The sequence below is a fragment of the Perognathus longimembris genome, chromosome 16, assembly GCF_023159225.1.
Source record: "Perognathus longimembris pacificus isolate PPM17 chromosome 16, ASM2315922v1, whole genome shotgun sequence".
NCBI classification, from domain to species: Eukaryota; Metazoa; Chordata; class Mammalia; order Rodentia; family Heteromyidae; genus Perognathus; species Perognathus longimembris.
In genome coordinates this window covers 35,911,614-35,931,775 of record NC_063176.1, presented here as the reverse complement: position 1 = coordinate 35,931,775, position 20,162 = coordinate 35,911,614, and the positions used below count along the sequence as shown (strand labels likewise).

Here is a 20,162-nt window from a genome sequence, read left to right as displayed (position 1 = left end):
TTTTTTTTTTTTTTGCCAGTCCTGGGCCTTGGACTCAGGGCCTGAGCACTGTCCCTGGCTTCTTCCCGCTCAAGGCTAGCACTCTGCCACTTGAGCCACAGCGCCGCTTCTGGCCGTTTTCTGTATATGTGGTGCTGGGGAATCGCACCTAGGGCCTCGTGTATCCGAGGCAGGCACTCTTGCCACTAGGCTATATCCCCAGCCCTGAATGTTTTTTTTATCTCTTTCATATTCTCAATGTCTCCAGTCCCAAATGTAATTGTGTTCTTTATGAACTACCTCAAAGTAAGTGTAATTCAAGAAAGCAATTAGTTGATTAGATGCTTGCTTCAATCTTTGTTTAAATAAATTCAGAGGAAAAAAACCCTATCAAAACACTTGCTAATGTGATACTACATGATTTAATACTGGGAAAGAGAAGAACATTTGGCAATGAAAAATTATCCAAATGCTAAATATTTATATAAGTAAAATTGAGGTGGGCTTGACAGCTGTTGGTATAAACATATACTACTTACTTCTGAGGAAAGAACATGTATTAGGAGGAGGAGAAAATGCAAAGAGAGGGAAGCTAAGGAAAACCAGATTTTCCCAACTGAACTAGTCAGTTAAAGTTAGAAATGCCAACTATCTAGGAAGCAGAATTCATAAAAATAGGCACTTCAATTAAGGATGAAAATAACAGAAAAGATATGTCCAGAGTTATATGGAAGCTAGAGTATTTACAATGAGATATCAAAGTGTCTGCAAACATGATTTCCAGGTATGTTAAGCTTCTGGAAGTATTACTGGAGTTTAATTGCTGTTCATGGTTCCTGTACTCTGTCCTTTCCCTGTGTGCACTTGGAGTTAATATTTCAGTTGAAAAACTAACATGCCAGTAAAAACATCCCTAATTTGAGCTAATAATTTATTCCTAGTCTCACATAGGATAATGTTTGAGCCAATAAAGGGTGATATAACTTGAGATCTCCAAGGGAAATGTGTATTAGTCTTACAAATTATTATTTTTAAAAAGTACGTCCTATTTTATCCCATCCTATATTAGGAAATGTAATTGCTTCACTTATTTTCTCTTTTCTTGCTTTTAGAGCAAAGAGAAAACAGGCACTTAAGGCTGTCAACGTGGTTTATGGCTTGTAAATCAGTCCCTATGAGAACCAGGACAGGGCTGGGTCAGGTCATAGTTGGCCTCTCCTAGGTCCTGAAAACAGAGTCATAATAGGTTTTAACACTAACTTATTTGGAATTTGGATACCTACAAAACCAATGTGAAGCACTTTCATGTTGAAAGTCTAGTTGAGAATCTAGTTTGTGCAGAGAATCTTATGCAGCATTCTGGAACCCCCCACCCCCGCCCACGCCACACACTTCATCAGAGGGCGGCCAGCTCAGGGCAGATCTGTGTGGCCTGCTGGGGAAGCTGACAGATGGCCTGCTATCTCTTCTCCTCTCTCCAGATTCCGTAGGGGAGCCCTAAACAGACCTTCACGTTTCATAGACGCACATCTAGATTATGTCCACAAAGAACTACAACTGTTTTGGAAATAGTTTTGCTCACATAATTGATGCTAAGATAGTTTTGTGTTTCTGAAATAGCCTGAAGAGTACTTTATTTTTGTACAAATGATGTGTTTACTGACAGCTCTGTTCCCAACCACATTTAGGGTGACCTTTCTCCATCAAATGTCTACATAATGCACACACACACGTGTCTGTGCATACACTTCTTTCTTCTTGGGTCTTCTTTTGTTGGAGGTTTCATCAAACATGTCTATATCTCTACCACTGCTCTTATCTGGTAATATGAGCCCTGAATTCTTCAATCAGCTTTATCTCATTTTTCTGCCTAAGCATCTAAGTCCAAGAAGGCAGATGAGTGTCAAGTAGGAACACTGATGTCATTTGTTTAAGCTGACTGACAAATGCCTTTACTGAGTCTTGGTGGGATTGAAAAGTATATCTTTAAAAAGAATTTGGGCCCTAAACTTACTCTCTGTACAAAAATAACTAACTAGATCAAAGATCAAAATGTAAATGCACATAATACCACTGACTGAACACCTGAAAATAGATAAAATGATCCAATCCATTCCAGTCATGTTTTTACTTCCTCTATCACAAGTTGAGGAAATTAAGCAAGCTAATATATGGAATACAAACAGGAAGGAATATAGATTTTTCAAGGGTAAATGGAAATGAGATCAGGAAAAGTTTCTATTTTCTTCTGGTTTATGTAGTTTTTTTATCTTTAGGTGTACAATTCAAAGGGAAAAGACAACACGGTCAATGTGTTAAAAAGTGAGACCTTTTAATAACAGTGTGAAAAATAAAAACTGTCAAAAAGTGTCTCCATTGCTCCAAGATCTAACATCATTAAATAGTTCATTCCCATTAGCCCAATAGTTACAGATATAGAAATGTATAAATCAAGACACTGTAGAGATTTATATCAGAGTATGTTCACTACAGTGGTATTTATTATGTAATGCAATGAACATAATAGAATATATCTACATATAATGTGATAAATATCCAACAGTATAGAAATAGTTAATAAATTATGGCCTAGCCAAAGGCTTAAATTACCTATTTAATATTCTCTAGTATATTAACTTTGCTAAGTAATATTTAAAGATAGGTAGAAAAGTTAATCCTCCATTATACTAACTTTTGCTAAGTAATATTTAAAGAAATGTAGAAAAATTAAACAAACCAATCAACAAAATAGGAGTAGAGCTGGGGACATGGTTCTAGTGGTAAAGCACTTACTTAGTATGCATGAGGCTCTACGGTCCATTGCTAGTATCACAAAATACCATAATGTTCATTGTAGTTAGCAATGGATTACCAAAGTATGGCTAATTTTATATTCTTCAAGATTTGTTACTCTTTCTGTAAGCAGCCTGAGGGGACCTATGAAAATGGTTTGCTACTCTCTAGACCCAGAAAACCCCACAAAATCATGCAAGTCAAGAGGTTCGAATCTTCGTGTTCACTTTAAGAACACCAGAGAAGCAGCCCAGGCCATCAAGGGTATGCATATCCAAAAAACTACCAAATACTTGAAAGATGTCACTTTAAAGAAGCAATGTGTGCCCTTCCCGCATTACAATGGTGGAGTTGGCAGGTGTGCCCAGGCCAAACAGTGGGGCTGAACACAGGGTCGGTGGCCCAAAAAGAGTGCTGAATTTCTGCTGCACATGCTTAAAAATGCAGAGAGTAATGCTGAACTGAAGGGTTTAGATGTAGACTCCCTGGGCATTGAACACATCCAGGTGAACAAAGCACCCCAAGATGCACCTACGAGCTTACAGAGCCCATGGGAGGATTAACCCACACATGAGCTCTCTCTGGCACACTGAGATGATCCTTACTGAAAAGGAACAGATTGTTCCTAAACCAGAAGAGGAAGTTACACAGAAGAAAAAGGTATCCCAGAAGAAACTGAAGAAACAAAAACTTATGGCACGGGAATAAGTTTAGCATAAAAATGCAAATAAATGAATGTTATCATTAAAAAAAAAGATTTGCTAGACTTTTTACATTTTTTTTCTTTTATAAGAGAAACATTAAAGGGTGGTGAACAAATGCAGCAGTGGTACTCACTGGACACTAGATTGAAAATGAACTATACAACTTGTGGGTGGGGACGCCAGAGAAAAACTGGGACAGAGCAAGGGGAGGGATGACATTGTTCAAGAAGAAATGTACTCTTTACATGACTTATGTAACCCCCTTTCTACTAAAAAAGAAAACAAAAAAGAAAGAAAGAAAGAAAATTATAACAACTGCTAGTGGCTCACACCTGTAATCCTATCTACTGTGATCTGAGATCTGAGGCTTGTACTTTGAAAGATGAGAAATCCAAAAGAGTCTTATCTCCAATTAAGCAGCAAAGGTGAGAAGTAGAAGTGTGGCTCCAATGGTAGAGCACCAGACTTGAGCAAAAAAAGATAAGCAAGAATGAGAAGCCCTGATTTCAAAACCCAGTACTAGCATAAAATAAAGGAGGGCAGGTGATATTTAAAAAAGAGGAAGAAAGAAAAGAAGAAGAAGGGGCTTACCTTCCATGCATGAAGCCCTGGGATCAATTCCTCAGCACAACATATACAGAAAAGGCTGGAAGTGGCACTGTGGCTCAAGAGGCAGAGTGCTAGCCTTGAGGAAAAATAAGCCAGGGACAGTGCTCAGGCCCTGAGTTCAAGCCCCAGGACTGGCAAAGAAGAAGATGAGGAGGAGAAAGAGGAGGAAGAAGAAGAGGAAGAAGAAGAAGGAGGAGGAGGAGGAGGAGGAGGAGGAGGAGGAGGAGGAGGAGGAAGAGGAGGAGGAGGAGGAGGAGGAGGAAGAGGAGTAGGAGGAGGAGGAGGAGGAGGAGGAAGAGGAGGAGGAGGAGGAGGAGGAGGAGGAGGAGGAGGAGGAGGAGGAGGAGGAGGAGGAGGAGGAGGAGGAGGAGGAACAGGAGGAACAGGAGGAACAGGAGGAACAGGAGGAAGAAGAAGAAAGTAGAAAACATTTCACCAGAAGAAAAGTTAGTTCTCCGAGTTCCTGAAGAATTTAACAGAGTAAATGCAAAGCCAAAGGAAATGAAAGGAACAGATTTCTTTTGCTATGAGTGGTGGCTATCGAGCGAAACAAGCACAAAGAAGCAGAAGGAGGCTCCATGGTGTCCATTTTCTGGAGCTGGGTGAGGGCTGAGGTTGTATCTCACCTGAGGCAGGTGCTCCAGGTACAGCATGAGCTTGTCAGAACCTCTGTGTCCCTCAGGTCCCTCTTGGTCCTCCCTTCTTGTGTGTCTGTCATGAACTGGAGTGTCTGATAGGACAGCTCCTTCTACTTTATTTATTGTTTGTTTTTTTATTGCCAGTCCTGGGGCTTGAACTCAGGGCCTGGGCACTGGCCCCGAGCTTCTTTTGCCCAAGGCTAGCACTCTACCTCTTGATCCACAGCGCCATTTCTGGCCTTTTCTGTGTATGTGGTGCTGAGGAATCGAACCCAGAGCTTTTTGCATGCTAGGCAAGGACTCTGCCACTAAGCCACATTCTCAGCCCAGTTCCTTCTACTTTACAGGGAGGAGACTGATATAGAGGAAATGAGGAATGGCTCAAAAGTCACAGAGTCCTAGGCTAGCTCACCCAGACCCTGCCTCATGTCCTATGCCAGTTCAGGTGAAATACTGGTGACTTCTTTTTAGGGGGATGTAAGCAACCCAAGTTCTTTCTGACTCTTCCTTCCTGGGGTGTTCACAAAGGGGTGTTCACAAAGGTATACAGGAGCAGTTGTTTCCTCTTAGGCCACAAAAATGTGAGGTGTAAAAAAATTTATATTGTGGTTTCAAGGTGACTCATTATGGCGAATAATACACTACTGTCACCACCTAAATACACACTAGGTACACAGTGTCTAAGCAGCAAATATCCTGGTTGCTGGGAAGGAACAATTATTTTCTTACTTAGTAAGTAGACAAGAAAAAAATTTCAGGAGGTCTACTTACCCCAAACTAACAATTCAACCGATCTAGTTCCTTGTAAGATGTGAAACAGGTTATGAAGGGGGTTTTCAGGCAGCTTGCTTGGGATTTCTTTGCTCACTTTTTTCAGTGTTCTTTGAAGCAAATCCTAAAGGGTTGAAAAAAAAAAGTAAAAAGCAAATGCTATAAAATGTTTTTTATTTCAATATAAATTTCATGTACACTAGAAATTAGGGGAAGCACTCTCTTCAGAAGAGACCAGCAACTGTAACCCCTCTGTACATCACCTTTTATAATAACAATTTTAAATTTTTAAAAAAAGAATATAACCTATCAATATTCCAATAATGTTCTCTACAGTCCAAGAAATGTAACTCTAACTTCTCCTTGAAGAAATGGGGAAAAGTGACACGAAAATGACCAATTTCTTCCACTTTATGTATTTTTCCCTTTAGAGCAATTATGACTTACTATTCTGTCCTAAAATGCATGGTCAAGATTCTTTTGAGGATGCTTTTTAGGAAGACATGTATGAAAAATACTACTTGAATAGGGCACCAGAGGCTCACACCTGTAATCCTAGCTATTCAGGAAGCTGAGATCTGAGGATGACAATTTGAAGCCAGCCCAGGCAGGAAAGACTTGAAATTCTTACCTCCAATTAAGCACCAAAAAAGTTCAAGCCCCAGGATTGGCAACGACAACAACAAAAACACAAGGAAGTGGTGCTGTGGTTCAAAGTGGTAGAGCACTAGCCTTGAGCTGAAAAGCTCAGGGATAGCCCCCAGGCCCAGAGTTCAAGCCCCACAACCACAACAACAAACAAAACAACAAGGAAAACTTGAGGTGCTAGCATAATTGTAAAAGTCATAGATATAGAAAATACTCAAATGAAGAGAATTTCAAGTTGAAAGCATTAAAATAAATTTTTAAGAGCAGAAACCAAATCCACCCAACAAACTAATGTTCTCACCAAGCATCTGAAGCTACAAATACCTTGTGTGTCCAAATTTTTAAGATCCAATATGGCTCAGGGAAGACAGCACTACACAGTCCACTAGAAGACTAAAGTTTTTAATTCTAACTCAGCCATGCCACATTCCATGTGTTTGAGCAAATCCGTTCACTTCTATGAGCTGTAGTTTTATCCTTCCTTACCAATGAAAGGAGTTACTCGTTTTCAACCTTTTTTTTTTTTTTTTTTTTTTGCCAGTCCAGGTTGAACTCAGGCCTGAGCACTGTCCCTGGCTTCTTTTTGCTCAAAGCTAGCACTCTACCACTTGAGCCATACTGCCACTTCCGGCTTTTTCTGTGTATGTGGTGCTAAGGCGTCAAACTCAAGGCAAGCACTCTACCACTAAGCCACATTCCCAACCCTGTTGCTGTTCTTATATTACTTTTTAGTTTTAGCATCTGTTCTTCTGTTAAAATTTTACCTAAATAAAAAAAAAATCAACAGAACAAGACCTGGTTGAAGGAGTGCCAGCATTATTTCTTGGCATATATTATTTGGGCAGAATTTTAAGCTTCTCTCTATGGAATGGAACAGTCAACATCTAAACACTAGGCAGTGCATTGTGGATTTCTGCACTGCACTGTAACAATGGGAGATGAATTACTGAGGGGCACTCTTGTGAATATTTAAACAACATAGAAACTTCCTCAAAGTGGGAACCACTTTCAATTGTGTATTCCTAGACAATTCTTAATTTTTAAAAGAATGGCTCCAAATAGAATACATTTCATTAAAAAAATTAATACTGTTGTATGAATTGTCACAAAAATCCTCAAGCAAAACTCATATGGCACCATGTGCCGGTGGCTCATGCCTGTAACCCTAGCTACTCAGGAGGCTGAGATCTGAGGATTATGGTTCAAAGACAGCGCAGGCAGGACAATCCGGTAGGAAAGTCCATGATACTGATCTCCAATAGGCCACTCAGAAAACCAGAAGTGGCACTGTGGCTCAACTGATAGAGCGCTAGCCTTGAGCTGAAGAGCTCAGGGACAGCTCCCAGGCAGAGTTCAAGCCCCACAACTGACAAAAAAAAAAATAAACAACAACAACAAAACTAGTAAGGCATATGTCATTTCTCCTGACAATGTTCGGTGGCCTTGAGTTCCAGTCTAAGAAGTACAGTTCTAATTCAGTTGTGTGTGTGTGTGTGTGTGTGTGTGTGTGTGTGTGTGTGTGTGTGTGTGTTGGTCCTGGGGTTTGAACTCTGGCTTTGCCATGGAGTCTGAAGTTCAAACGAAAAAACTTTTGAAGATCTTGGAAGGAAAAGCTACAATAAGCAGAACAATAGTCTGTATTTTTGCATCAAGAATGAAGAATAGTGCATTTGAAGCATCCTGTAAGCTGCCAGCCAACAGCTCCTGGCGGGACAGTGGCAGTCTGCCTGGCCTCCCCCTTGTTGTTCCTGCCCACTGCAATCAAGTGGGTTCTCACTGAAGGCCAATTTGATCAGCTTGCCATCCTGCCCAATCCTTTACACTCCCTTCCTACAGTCTCAGAATAAAGTTAAATTTTTTTTTTCTTTTCCTTCTCTTTTGTGGCTTGAATTCAGGGCCTGGGTGCTATCCCTTATTTATTTATTTTTTAACTCAGGGCTTTGTTCTACCACTTGAGCCACAGCTGTGCTTCTGGCTTTTTGGTGGTTGATTGGAAATAAGAATCTCAAGGACTTTTCTATTATGGTTGGCTTTGAACCAGGATCCTTATATCGCAGCCTCCTGATTAGCTAGGAGTACAGGCATGAGCCACCTGAGCCCAGCTCAGTCTGAAACTTCACTCCTTTTAGGGGACCATGCCCGAAGCCCTAAAATATCTTAATTCCACACAGAGCTTATCCTTGCACAGGGCTGAGCCACACAAAACTGCCATTATTGAGGGACACACATGGCAGAATGCTGGCAGTTTCATACAGCTCCATTGCACAACTCTAACCCCAATACCTGAAGCCCAAGCCTAGCCCATGCAGCAGGTGCTCCATTGTTTAATTAAGAAGAAGCATTGTTGTAAGGCCGGGCACTGACTTTTTTTATGTTGTCATTGGGAGTTTAAATCATATTTTTATTCAAAAGTTCTGTTACGTGTCAGAGGAACAAAGAAATGGAATGAAAAATCACTTCCATCATTTCTGGCACTTGCGATGTACATCAGGGATAGAATTTAGCCCACTTGTAAAATATCATGTATGATTTTTTGAAAGCTCCAACTGTTAGTCTGCATGAAAACAACTCTCAAAGAATGCCAGACAGCTTAGCTTTGTCTTCTTTAATAGATTCTCTCATGTAACAGCAACTCATCTAAGAAAGAAAGAGAATCTTGGCTGGGAATATGGCCTAGTGGCAAGAGTGCTTGCCTCATATACATGAAGCCCTGGGTTCGATTCCTCAGCACCACATATATAGAAAAGGCCAGAAGTGGTGCTGTGGCTCAGGTTGGCAGAGTGCTAGCCTTGAGCAAAAAGAAGCCAGGGACAGTGCTTAGGACTTGAGTTCAAGCCCCAGGACTGGCCGAAAACAAAAACAAAAACAAAAAATATGGAAATCCCAAGAAAGAAAGCGAATCTAAAGGAGTACAAGGCTGAAGAAGGGATTTTAAAGTCTACTTCCCTCTCCTTTCAGAAGAAATGCAACCTGCAAGGTTCCCAACTCACCCTATCGAAGGAAGTATTTGTTCCTTCCTGAAATAAACAGAGCAAGGACCAAGTGTGGCCAAGCTGAGTGGCATATGGGCTAGGCTAGGCTAAGACACCAAGCACCAGAAGCATTAATAATGGAAACAAGAACAGTCCTTGGATGCTTACTGTATACCTGGTGCAGTGCAGAGAACTCCACAGACTTCATCAACATATTTAATGACTAATTACAACCCATGAAGCAAAAATTCTGTAAGTCTACTCTGGAGCTGAGAGAACCGAAGCACAGCAAGGCTGCCCAATTGCTAAGGTCCCTTAGCTGAATGTGGCCAGTTCAGATCAGGAGGTCAGAGAACAGAGTCTGGGCTCTGCAGGGCTTCACCCTATGGAAGAGAATCCAATTGCTTCTGAGTACCAAATTGGGAAGGTGGGAAACTCAAATGTGTGGACATAAGAAGATAACAAATTGCTATAGTTTGGACCTGAAATGTCTCCCCAAAGGTCCATGTGTGAAAGGCCTAGTCCCCAGCCTGTACCCCCACTGGGAAGTAGTGGGATCTTTAAGAGGTGGAACCTTGGACAAGGTCTTAGGTCACTGAAAGTCTGTCCTGAAAAGGACAGTGAGACCTCAAACCCTGCCTCTTTCTCTCCTGTTCTGGTCGTGAGGGGAGTGGCTTTACTCCGCCATGCACACCCCCACCATGAAGTGCTCCCTCACCATGGGCTCAAAGCAGTTAGCCAAAATAACCTCCTCTTGCTAAATCAATTGTCTCAGGAGGAAACAGCAAACCAGGAATCATCAAGATCCACTATCCAACAATTGTTTTCAAGAACCCAAAGGACACAATCAAAGATATCCTCAAAACTGGATTAAAACTAAAGAGTTTAACTAAGGAGTTTAACTTTAGGGGTGAAGAGCACAGCATGTCAGATTCTCATAAATATCACAGGCTCAGAAATGCCTGCTTTGGGGGTTAGGAGGGGTGGCTCATTGGGTAAAGAACTCAAATTAAAAAGAATAAAAGGAGAAAAAGAAATATCTAGTATTCTAACTTGTTCCTTAGATTCTTTGTTATTATTTTTTTTTTTTTGAGTGTGTGCCATTACTGGGGCTTGAACTCAAGGTCTAGGTATTGTCCCTTAGCTTTCTTCTTCATACCTGATGCGCTACCAGTTGAGCCACAGCTCCACTTCCAGCCTTTTGGTGGCTAATTGAAGATAAGAGTCTCACACACTTTCCTGCCTAGATTGGCTTCAAACTGCAATCCTTAGATCTCAGCATGGCAAGTAGCTAACAATTATAGGCACGAGCCACCAGTGCCCGACAATGTTTTCTAGATCCTTAAAACACCACCATGCAAAGTTTTTCAGACTTCATGAAATAAGTAATTTTACTTCCCCACTGCTCGATCTATCAGTGCTTTCTTGTTAACAGTTAACAAAGTTGTCATTTTCAAAAAACAAAAACAAAAAACACCCCACCCATCCTAAAATTCACACCATGGAAATACTATTTTTAAAATAGTCACACACTACTGAATCTTTGTGTATGCTTCACTGGTGGTAGTTAGGAGATTTCCCTTTCCATCCCCCACCATCCTGTGTACCGCCATTTGACCCTTTTTATAATATGCACCTTGTACCAGTGAAACCTAAGGCACTGGGCTGGTTACTGATTAAACCCTGGTGCAGAAGGGTGGTTTGGACAAATGACTCTGTTCGGCACCCAGCCCGGCCCGTGTACACCAGGGGAAGAGAGCAGTCATCAGAGCTGTGAAATTCTGTCGGGTAGGCAGAATTCAACTACAAATTGCAGCAATTCGGGCCTGACCTCTGATCTGTGAGGTTTGTGGAGACCTTTGAACCTCAGCTTGGAATTGAGAAATAGCATCTAGTTGCTCAGGAAAAGATGGTTAGCTAGAAATCTCTGAAGCCAGGCAAATAGTTAACAATGACTTGGTCAATCCCAGAGCCAAGGTTCCTCCCAAAGTGAATGGGAACAAGTGACTCCAGGCCAGCAAGCTCAGCAGTAGAGGCTGAAGAAATCCAAGAAAAATCTCAGGATGCAAATGTTTTTCAAAGACAAATAAGAAAATAAGAAAAAGGAAGCTGACATACTGTAACTAAAATGGCTGATCATTTACTTTATTAATGCTGTCTACATTAAAATTCCTCCTTACAAATTAGACAAGACTGAACTAAAAACTAAATAGAAACTTGTTTATCAAATGGTACCATTTCTCATTTGGTACATTTAGAATAATATAGGCTCTAGTCTGTTATAAATATAATAAATGCATTCTCTAATAAAATACAAGTATGTTTTCAGTTATTTTTAGAAAAACACAATCATGAAACATCAGCTATGCTTTTCTCCAACCCCAAATTTGTCTTCTAATACTAATAATATAGTCCATTAGTAAGTATAATAATATGCACAGGACAATAGTATGAGCTAATAAATAAGCATAATTCTAAGTTTCTCTCATATAAATTGTATCACAGCATTAGTTCATGCTAAAAACAAATTTGGGGCAAGCAGCTTTTTTCTTTTATGATTTGCTCTTCTTTGAATGTTATTCAAATAGTTTCATTTCTACGTTATAGAAACATTCTACTCCTTTGATTCTTTCAGTTAATATTAGAACAAAAGCATATAAAATATAGGTAAACTACTATATTTAATGAAAACGAAATTAATTTTAGATAGTCTTTAAAGAACATAACCAAATGTTAAATAATTTTGTTTCCCAAATATAATTAACTATTAATTTTGAGAAAAATATTTATAGGTTTCTTTATACTAGAACTTTTCTCCAATAAGTATCAATATCATTTACTTTTATATAATAAGTATCGTAATGCTAATTCCATTAATTTCTCCACTTTCTTCCTTAAAGACTGGCTAGGAAATGACTTTGGAAAACAAATAAGGATATTATTGATAATTTGTGTTTCTAGGCCCAGAGTTCAAATTAAAAAAAAAAAAAGACACTTGTGATGAATCTAGATTTTAAGGGTATAAAACAAAAAGCTGAACTGATTACTTGAAAAGTCTGTCCATAACTGAAGAATTCTGAAGTTATTCCCTCCCCACCCCCTTCCAATTTAACAAACAAAACAGACCACTACTTGTTTGGTCTGATCCAAGTTGCTTTAACCAAACACAACCACCTCCTTCACTCCTCAATTGAAATAAATAAGGCTTCCCCTACCTTTCCAGTCTTGAGGCCTGGACGCAGCAAGCTTAAAGGAACAACAGCCTTGCTCAGGCAACCTTTGCTCCTGAGCCCGGATCTGGGATGGGCGGAACCCTGTCATATATGGCACCTGTCTCCTCATTGGTCAATGGGCTCGGGCCATTTAAATGCCTTGGGAATCATTTGCTAAGAACACCTAGAATAAGCTCCAGTAGATGGTTCAGAAAGAGGGGAATGGCTCAACACAATATGAAAAGTCATGAAACATTGTCGACAAATGGAATTGAAGACCCAAGAAAACAAAAGTTCTAGCATTTCAAGAGAAGGAAATTTAACTCAAATATTTTATTCAAACTACAAGAATGACCAAAAGAAAAACCAATGCTTGCTTAAATCTGCTTTCCTAGAGCCATATAAGTTCATGTGGAATTACTTAATGCAGATAAAGGTGTTGCGCACATTAAGTAAATAAATGCATGTAAAGGCTAAGAAAAAAAAATTGCCTGTAATCTTAGCTACTCAGGAGGCTGAGATCTGAGGATTGAGGTTCAAAGCCAGCACAGGCAGAAAATCCGTGAGACTCTCATCTCCAATTAACAACCAAAAAGCCAAAGTAAAGCTGCGTCTCAAGTGGTAGAGAAAAAAAAAAAAAAAAAACAACAAGAACCCAGGACCTGAGTTTAAGCCCCAAAACTGGCATCTATACACAAAAGTGCACATAATGTTACAACAGGGCTTAGGGCATGACTCAAGTCATGGTAGAGCACCTGTCTTATAAGTATGAAGCCCTAAGCTCATATCCTAGTACCTGCAAATTGTTACTGTGAAGCTAAGTGTGTTGGTGTATGTCTCTAATCCCAGAACTCAGGAGGCTTGGGCAGAAGAATCACTAATGTGAGGCCTGAGCTACATAGTGAGATCCTGTCTCAAAAACAAAAACGCTGAGAGAAAGTTAAAGGGGTTGAGACTGATCAAGGATGCATTGTATTCATAACCTGCTTTGTGAAACACCACTTCCTTTGTACAACTAATTAAAAAATTAAAATAACAACAACAAAAGAATTCTAAAAAACGAGAAATTAGTATGATTGCTTAGAAACATTACATTTTTTTAGCAAATGTTACCTTTTTTTCCCCCTCTGTTTACTGTATCTGGAGTAGGTAACTTGGATTGAGTTTCAGGGTTTTTTTTTTCCTATTACCAACAATGTTTATAAAAAAGATACATAGGTAAAAATTATGAACTAAGCCTTCATTATTTATTTATTTATTTGCCAGTCCTGGGGCTTGACCTCAGGGCCTGAGCACTGTCCCTGGCTTCTTTTTGCTCAAGGCTAGCAATCTACCACTTGAGCCACAGCGCCACTTCCGGCTTTTTCTATATATATGGTGCTGAGGAATCGAACCCAGGGCTTCATGTATGTGAGGCAAGCACTCTACCATTAGGCCATATTCCCAGACCAAACTTCATTTTATTTTACTTATTATCAATTTGGAACTGGACATTAACTTACTGGTAAGAAGTAGGAAAAAAGGGCCAAAGGAAGGGAATAGAAGGGTTGGTAAAACATACTTTATGGCAATAAAAAGCAGTCTGTACATAACAATGGACCAGGAAAGCCTAATACACTTAAGCACAGTAAAAGTACTCCTTTTAAGCAGCTGAGAGATAGAGCTTCAGATAGATCTCTCTGGAGGTAGAGTTTATCATAAAGCAAGGGAGAAGAGAAAGATTTTGAGAGGGATTCTAAAAGCCAAGTGGTATCTGGGACCTTCTACATAGTTTATTTGTTTTGTTTTTGTTGCCAGTCCTGGGGTATGGACTCAGGGCCTGAGCACTGTCCCTGGCTTCTTTTTACTCAAGGCTAGCACTCTACCACTTGAGCCACAGCGCCACTTCTGGCTTTTATCTCTATATGTGGTGCTGAGGAATCGAACCCAGGGCTTTATGTATATGAGTCAAGCACTCTTGCCACTAGGCCATCCCAGCCCCTCTTAGTAGTTATTGTATCTCTCTTTTTTTTTTCTTCCAGAATTTAACTACTGTCTATATTTGCTTTAATTTTAAAATTACCTTCTTTTCCATTATGACTTGTTTCAAATATATACTTGCCTATTTCCCAGATTTCCTTTTTGTGCCTAGATTATTTCATGTCCTCTAGGTCCACCCATGTTGATTCTTGTAGAAGGCTGCTGCCATGATGTGGATCTAGTTTGTCTGCCAAGGGTTTGTGTGTTGAGTGCTTGGTTCCCAGTGTGCGTTTAGAGCTGGAGCTTAGTGGAGGTGTTACTGTATATCTTATTCAATTATATAAACTGGGATTGGAAGTGAAAAGGCCAGAAGCATAAGCCTGCTTTCAATCTATTCAGCTAGCTGTATTTTATAAAAGAAAGACAGCTTTATTGCTCTTAATAATTTCCAAATTTCCAGCCATCAATGGTGACTATAAAATATTAGTGATTTAATAAAAGGTCAAAATAAAAAACAAGTCTAAGGTTGTAATCATGTTAAATATTACATGAGAGTTGACTGCTAGATTCTGATGGAAGGATAGCAAAAACAAACAAAAAACCCTTAGCTACTAAGACAATGCTGTTTTTTTTATTGTATTTTATTCTAGTTTTTAAAACTACCCATATTTGTGGCTTCTTGGCTAAGAACAGTATGGGAAAAACTACCAATTTTAGACAAATTTAAATTCCTCTTGACCCCAAATGGGACCTAAAAATCTGTTTTTATTTAGTATAGTTTTTAATATAGTACTCTAAAATATAGAGGACTTGAGTATACTATATTTAAAAATTCTGTGTTTATGGCCTATTTTAAGCATTAAAAAGTGCAGAGCATGTGGGCTGGGGATATGGCCTAGTGGCAAGAGAGCTTGCCTCGTATACATGAGGCTGGGTTCGATTCCCCAGCACCACATATACAGAAAACGGCCAGAAGTGGCGCTGTGGCTCAAGTGGCAGAGTGCTAGCCTTGAGCAAAAGGAAGCCAGGGACAGTGCTCAGGCCCTGAGTCCAAGGCCCAGGACTGCCCCCCCCCAAAAAAAAAGTGCAGAGCAACTTGGGGTATGGAAGTTTGTTGAGAAAGAGAGAGACTAAAACAATGAAATCTGTTGAAATCATTTTAGGAGAGGAGGGGGGCATGTAGGAGAGAATGATGGAGGGGGCGTGGTTGATTTAGGAACCTTGTACACATGTGTGGAAATGTTATCATGGAATACCCCTTGTACAACTAATGTACACTAGGGGGGAAAAACATGGGCTGGGAATGTGGCTTAGTGGTAGAGCACTTGCCTAGCATGCATGAAGCCCTGGGTTCGATTCCTCAGTACCACATAAACAGGAAAAGCTAGAAATTGTGCTATGGTTCAAGTGGTAGAGTGCTAGCCTTGAGTAAAAGTGGCTCAGGGACAGTGCCCAGGCCCTGAGTTCAAGCCCCAGGACTAGCAAAAAAAACCCAAAACCACAAAACACTTTTTGCTGATAGATTAATGCATGACTAAAGCATAAGGAAGAAATTCTTGGTGTGCACATGTGCATGTATACATGTGCGCGTGTGTACACACACGCAGTTACTAGTCCCTGCATGAAAAGGTATTCAACACTGGCAATGAAATCATATAGCAAGCTATAAACAATCATTGGCTATGAAATTAACTACCAGCATTGAAATAGACATGAGGTATAGAGCAAGATTCACCATCTGCACAAGCACCATGGTGTCTTGTTTCCAGTTAATTTCTCAGATACCCCGTAGGAGTATTAACAGGCACCAAGCAAAGAAGGATTAAATAATGACCATGGCTGTGGCTAGGATGAAAGATTTATTTCATTATCAGACTTTAGGAAAGTCTAAGGGCTGGCTGGCAGTAGGACTCAAGTAGTAGAGGACCAGCAGAGCAAACAAGTGAGCATGAGGCCCTGAGTTCAAATCCTAGTACCCGCTTCCCCACACCCTGCCCAAGAAAATATTAGGGGAAATTCAATAAAGAACTGGACTGAGGTGTGTCTCCATTACCGGGGTACTAATCACCTTTAGAAAGAGATAAATATGTCAATGTCAAAGAAACTGAGCCAATTGGAGAGAAACTACCCAGTGCTGTCTAGGCCATAGTTAGGGTCAGAGGAGCCACTGATATGTTGGATACTTCTCTGTATATTTGTTGAAAACAGTAACTTTCCTCAATAAGATTCCTATTTATAAACTATTAATAAGAAATATTACTTATATATGGCTGAGAATGTGGCTTAGAGGTAGAGTGCTTGCCTAGCATGCATGAAGCCCTGGGTTCGATTCCTCAGTACCACATAAACAGAAAAAGCTAGAAGTGGCGCTGTGGCTCAAGAGGTAGAATGCTAGCCTTGAGCAATAGAAACTCAGGGACAGTGCCCAGGCCCTGAGTTCAAGCCCCAGGACTGGAAAAGAAAGAAAAAGAAAGAAAGAAAGAAAGAAAGAAAGAAAGAAAGAAAGAAAGAAAGAAAGAAAGAAAGAAAGAAAGAAAGAGAGAGGGAGAGAGAGAGAAAGGAAGGAAGGAAGGAAGGAAGGAAGGGAGGGAGGAAGGAAGGAAGGAAGAAAGAAAGAAAGAAAGAGAAAGAGAAAGAAAGAGAGAGAGAGAAAGAAAGAAAGAGAGAGAGAAAGAAAGAGAAAGAAAGAAAGACAAAGAAAGAAGGAAAGAAAGAAAAAAAGAAAGAAAGAAGGAAAGATGTTCATTAACCAGAAAATTGAAGTGTATCAGGGACTTGACAAATGGACAAAATGTCAAGTCTAAAATATTGTGATAAAATATTTATTTTTGGACTCTGTTCTTATTTAAACTTAATTTACCTGTTCAACCTATTTTATATCACTTTCTCAAAAAGGTTTTTAATTTTTGAGAAGATAAAATAAATATTCCCAGGAAATTATATAAAAGTGTGAGATTAGGCAGGGCTCACACTTGTGGTACTTGAAGACAGAGATACAGAGATAGGAGTGCTACAGTTTGAAACCAGCCTGGGAAAAAGTCAGCAAGACTGTCTCTCAAAAGAACAAGCTGGGTGTGGCGTAGCTACACAAAAGGCAAGATATAGGAGGGTCACAGTCCAAGTCTGGCACTAACAAAAAGTGAGTCCCTATCGGAAAAGTCACTACAGCAAAAAGGACTAGAGGTATGACTCAAGTGGCATAGCACTTGCCTATCAAGCATGAAGTTCTGAGTTCAAAACCCTTTAAACTGCGCCCCATCCCCAAAAAAGGAACAGAAATTATGCAAAGAAAATCTTAAAACTTTTTAGCTGCTCTAGACCTGCCAATACTGTTACAGTGAATAAAGAGCAACATAAAGCATTAATAGACACCCCACTCCACACAATCACAATCTCCAAGACTATCTTTCTTTATCTAAACAGGGCTGATTTTCCTTTGTAGCTCTCCCCAAAGAATTATCTAGAAGAGAAAGGTTCCATGTCTTGACATCCATCTTCCTCTACACAACCTGACAGCTACTCTACTCTAGCACTGCTTTCTTTCATTTTTCTCTTTTTTTCTTTTTGGTAGTACTGGGAATTGAACTCAGGTTGAACTAGGCACGTGCTCTGCCACCTGTGCTATACTTCTTGGCCCAACCTTCCTTCTTATTACACAATCAGCAATTATGTGTTTGATATTTGCAGTCAGACTTGCAAAATGGCTAAGCAGGAAGAGCTTTTAGGGTATTTAGTCCTGTGAAAAATGAAATATAAAGCCGGGCGCTGGTGGCTCATGCCTGTAATCCTAGCTACTCAGGAAGATGAGACCTGAGGATTGCGGTTTGAAGCCAGCATGGTCAGAAAAATCCCTGAGACTTTTTAACCACTCAAAAACTAAAAGTGGCACTGTGGCTCAAGTGGTAGTGCACTAGCCTTGGGCACAAAGAGACTCAGGGTCAGCACACAGGCCCTGAGTTCAAGCCCCACAACTGAGAGAAGGAAGAGGAGGAAGAGGAAGAGGAGGAGGAGGAGGAAGAGGAGGAGAAGGAGAACAAGAAGAGGAGGAGGAGGAGAACAAGAGGAGGAGGAGGAGGAGAACAAGAGGAGGAGGAGGAGGAGAAGGAGGAGGAGGAGGAGGAGGAGGAGGAGGAGGAGGAGGAGGAGGAGGAGGAGGAGGAGGAGGAGGAAGAGGAGGAGGAAGAAGAAGAAAAAAATATATACACACACCAGCTGGGGGAAATGACTCAATGATAAGAGTATTTGCAAGGCTCCAGGGTCAATCTCCAATACACATAAATATACATGTGCACAGACATGTATACACATGCACACACACACGTGAAAGTCCAATGGCCAAGTTTGTTTTGGTTGCTATTTGCTTGCATAATTAGTTGATAATTCCTTATAAAGCACACCCAGAGAATTTCCTTTCAACCTCTTTCTCCTGTTCAGTACCACAGAAATTCACTAACTTAATCATTAGCTCCATAATCATTACTGACAAGAACTCTAAACTGTTGGTACAATATTTTTGACTTGCAACCTAGAGCCATAAGTCATCATGTAGAGAGAGAGGTGAGATCGGAACATATTGTAATCATGTAAAAATTTAACAATGAAATCTGCCTCATATAAAAAGCTATTGAAATAAGAATTGTTGTTGTTGTTTATGAAGAATTACTGTGACTAAACAAATCATGTTAAGTGAGGTAAGCCAAGCTCAGAGAGACAAATGATGCATTTTTGACAAACAACGCATTTTTCCTCTCATATGCGTTAGCTAAATCTAAAATACCCAGGACATGATAAATTATACAGTACTGTAGGTATTCACACAATGGAGAGCAAAAGAGGATACCTTTAGGGGAGGAACACAAGGAAAGGTACAATGACAATGCCTATGTGCTTCTGATCATATCAAATGATATTTATCTGCAACTTGGATGACAATATGTACAAATGACACAGGAATGTTGTTTTTTTTTTTTTTTTGGCCAGACCTGGGGCTTGATCTCAGAGCCTGAGCACTGTCCTTGGCTTCTTTTTGCTCAAGGCTAGCACTCTACCACTTGAGCCACAGTGCCACTTCTGACTTTTTGTATATATGTGGTGCTGAGAAATTGAACCCAGGGCTTCAAGCATGCTAGGCAAGCACTCTACCACTAGGCCATATTCCCAGCCCCACAGGGATGCTTTTTATAGTGCTGTGCACTAAGATGAATCACAGATTTAGCTGGAAGTTTCGAGATCTTTTTCTCAGTGTAGGGTCCTCAGAAGAACTGGTGTGAGGGCTGAGTAATGGCAGATCAAACAGACTGAGAAGCACTGGTTTATGAATCCTGTCCATTGAGAAATTCAAGTAAGTAGGAAGGGTTTTCCCACCTGACCATCAGAGCACGCTGCATCCTGTCCAACTGTAGAGGCATTTATAGCATATCTGCATAATTTTTAACTGCTTGATCTCAATAAGCCAGTGCAATTGTAGTCAATCTGAAGTTCTCTGGCTATCCCTGATTGCTGCTATTTCCTGTGGTGTCTAGATAACCTTGATCCTCTCCCAGTGCTTGGGATTTATTTTTGGATTCCTCAAACCCATGTAGCAATCACCGCCATAGAAGGGGCCTAGGACTCCAGGGGCTTCTCTGTATTCTCACAGAAAAGAAAAATGCCACAAGTCACCCGAAGATGGCTTACTTATTCATCTATCTACTTACCTATTTTTGAGACAGAGTCCTGCTATATTTAGCCCAGGTTGGCTTTGGATTTGTAATCCTCCTGTCTCAGCCTCTGGAGTATTGGAATTACAGGCATGAATCATCATGCCTTCTATTTGTGTGTGTGTGTGTGTGTGTGTGTGTGTGTGTGTGTGTGTGTGTGCGCGTGCTGTTACTGGGG

The 20,162-nt window shown here is 40.3% G+C and overlaps 1 protein-coding gene and 1 pseudogene across 9 annotated transcripts in view; one reads left to right on the top strand and one right to left on the bottom strand.

The window, feature by feature from the left end:
* Rbm47 (RNA binding motif protein 47) overlaps positions 1-20,162 on the bottom strand; it is a 135,820-nt gene that overhangs the window by 23,492 nt on the left and 92,166 nt on the right. For 7 of the 9 annotated variants that reach the window (XM_048364384.1, XM_048364386.1, XM_048364391.1 and 4 more), the window contains exon 2: positions 5,495-5,618. In XM_048364384.1, the coding sequence (XP_048220341.1) occupies positions 5,495-5,618 (124 nt within the window). Of the gene's footprint in view, positions 1-5,494; positions 5,619-12,329; positions 12,821-20,162 lie in introns of those variants that run through there. The other 2 variants (XM_048364392.1, XM_048364388.1) reach the window with 2 other exon arrangements.
* LOC125364738 lies at positions 2,898-3,517 on the top strand (annotated as a pseudogene).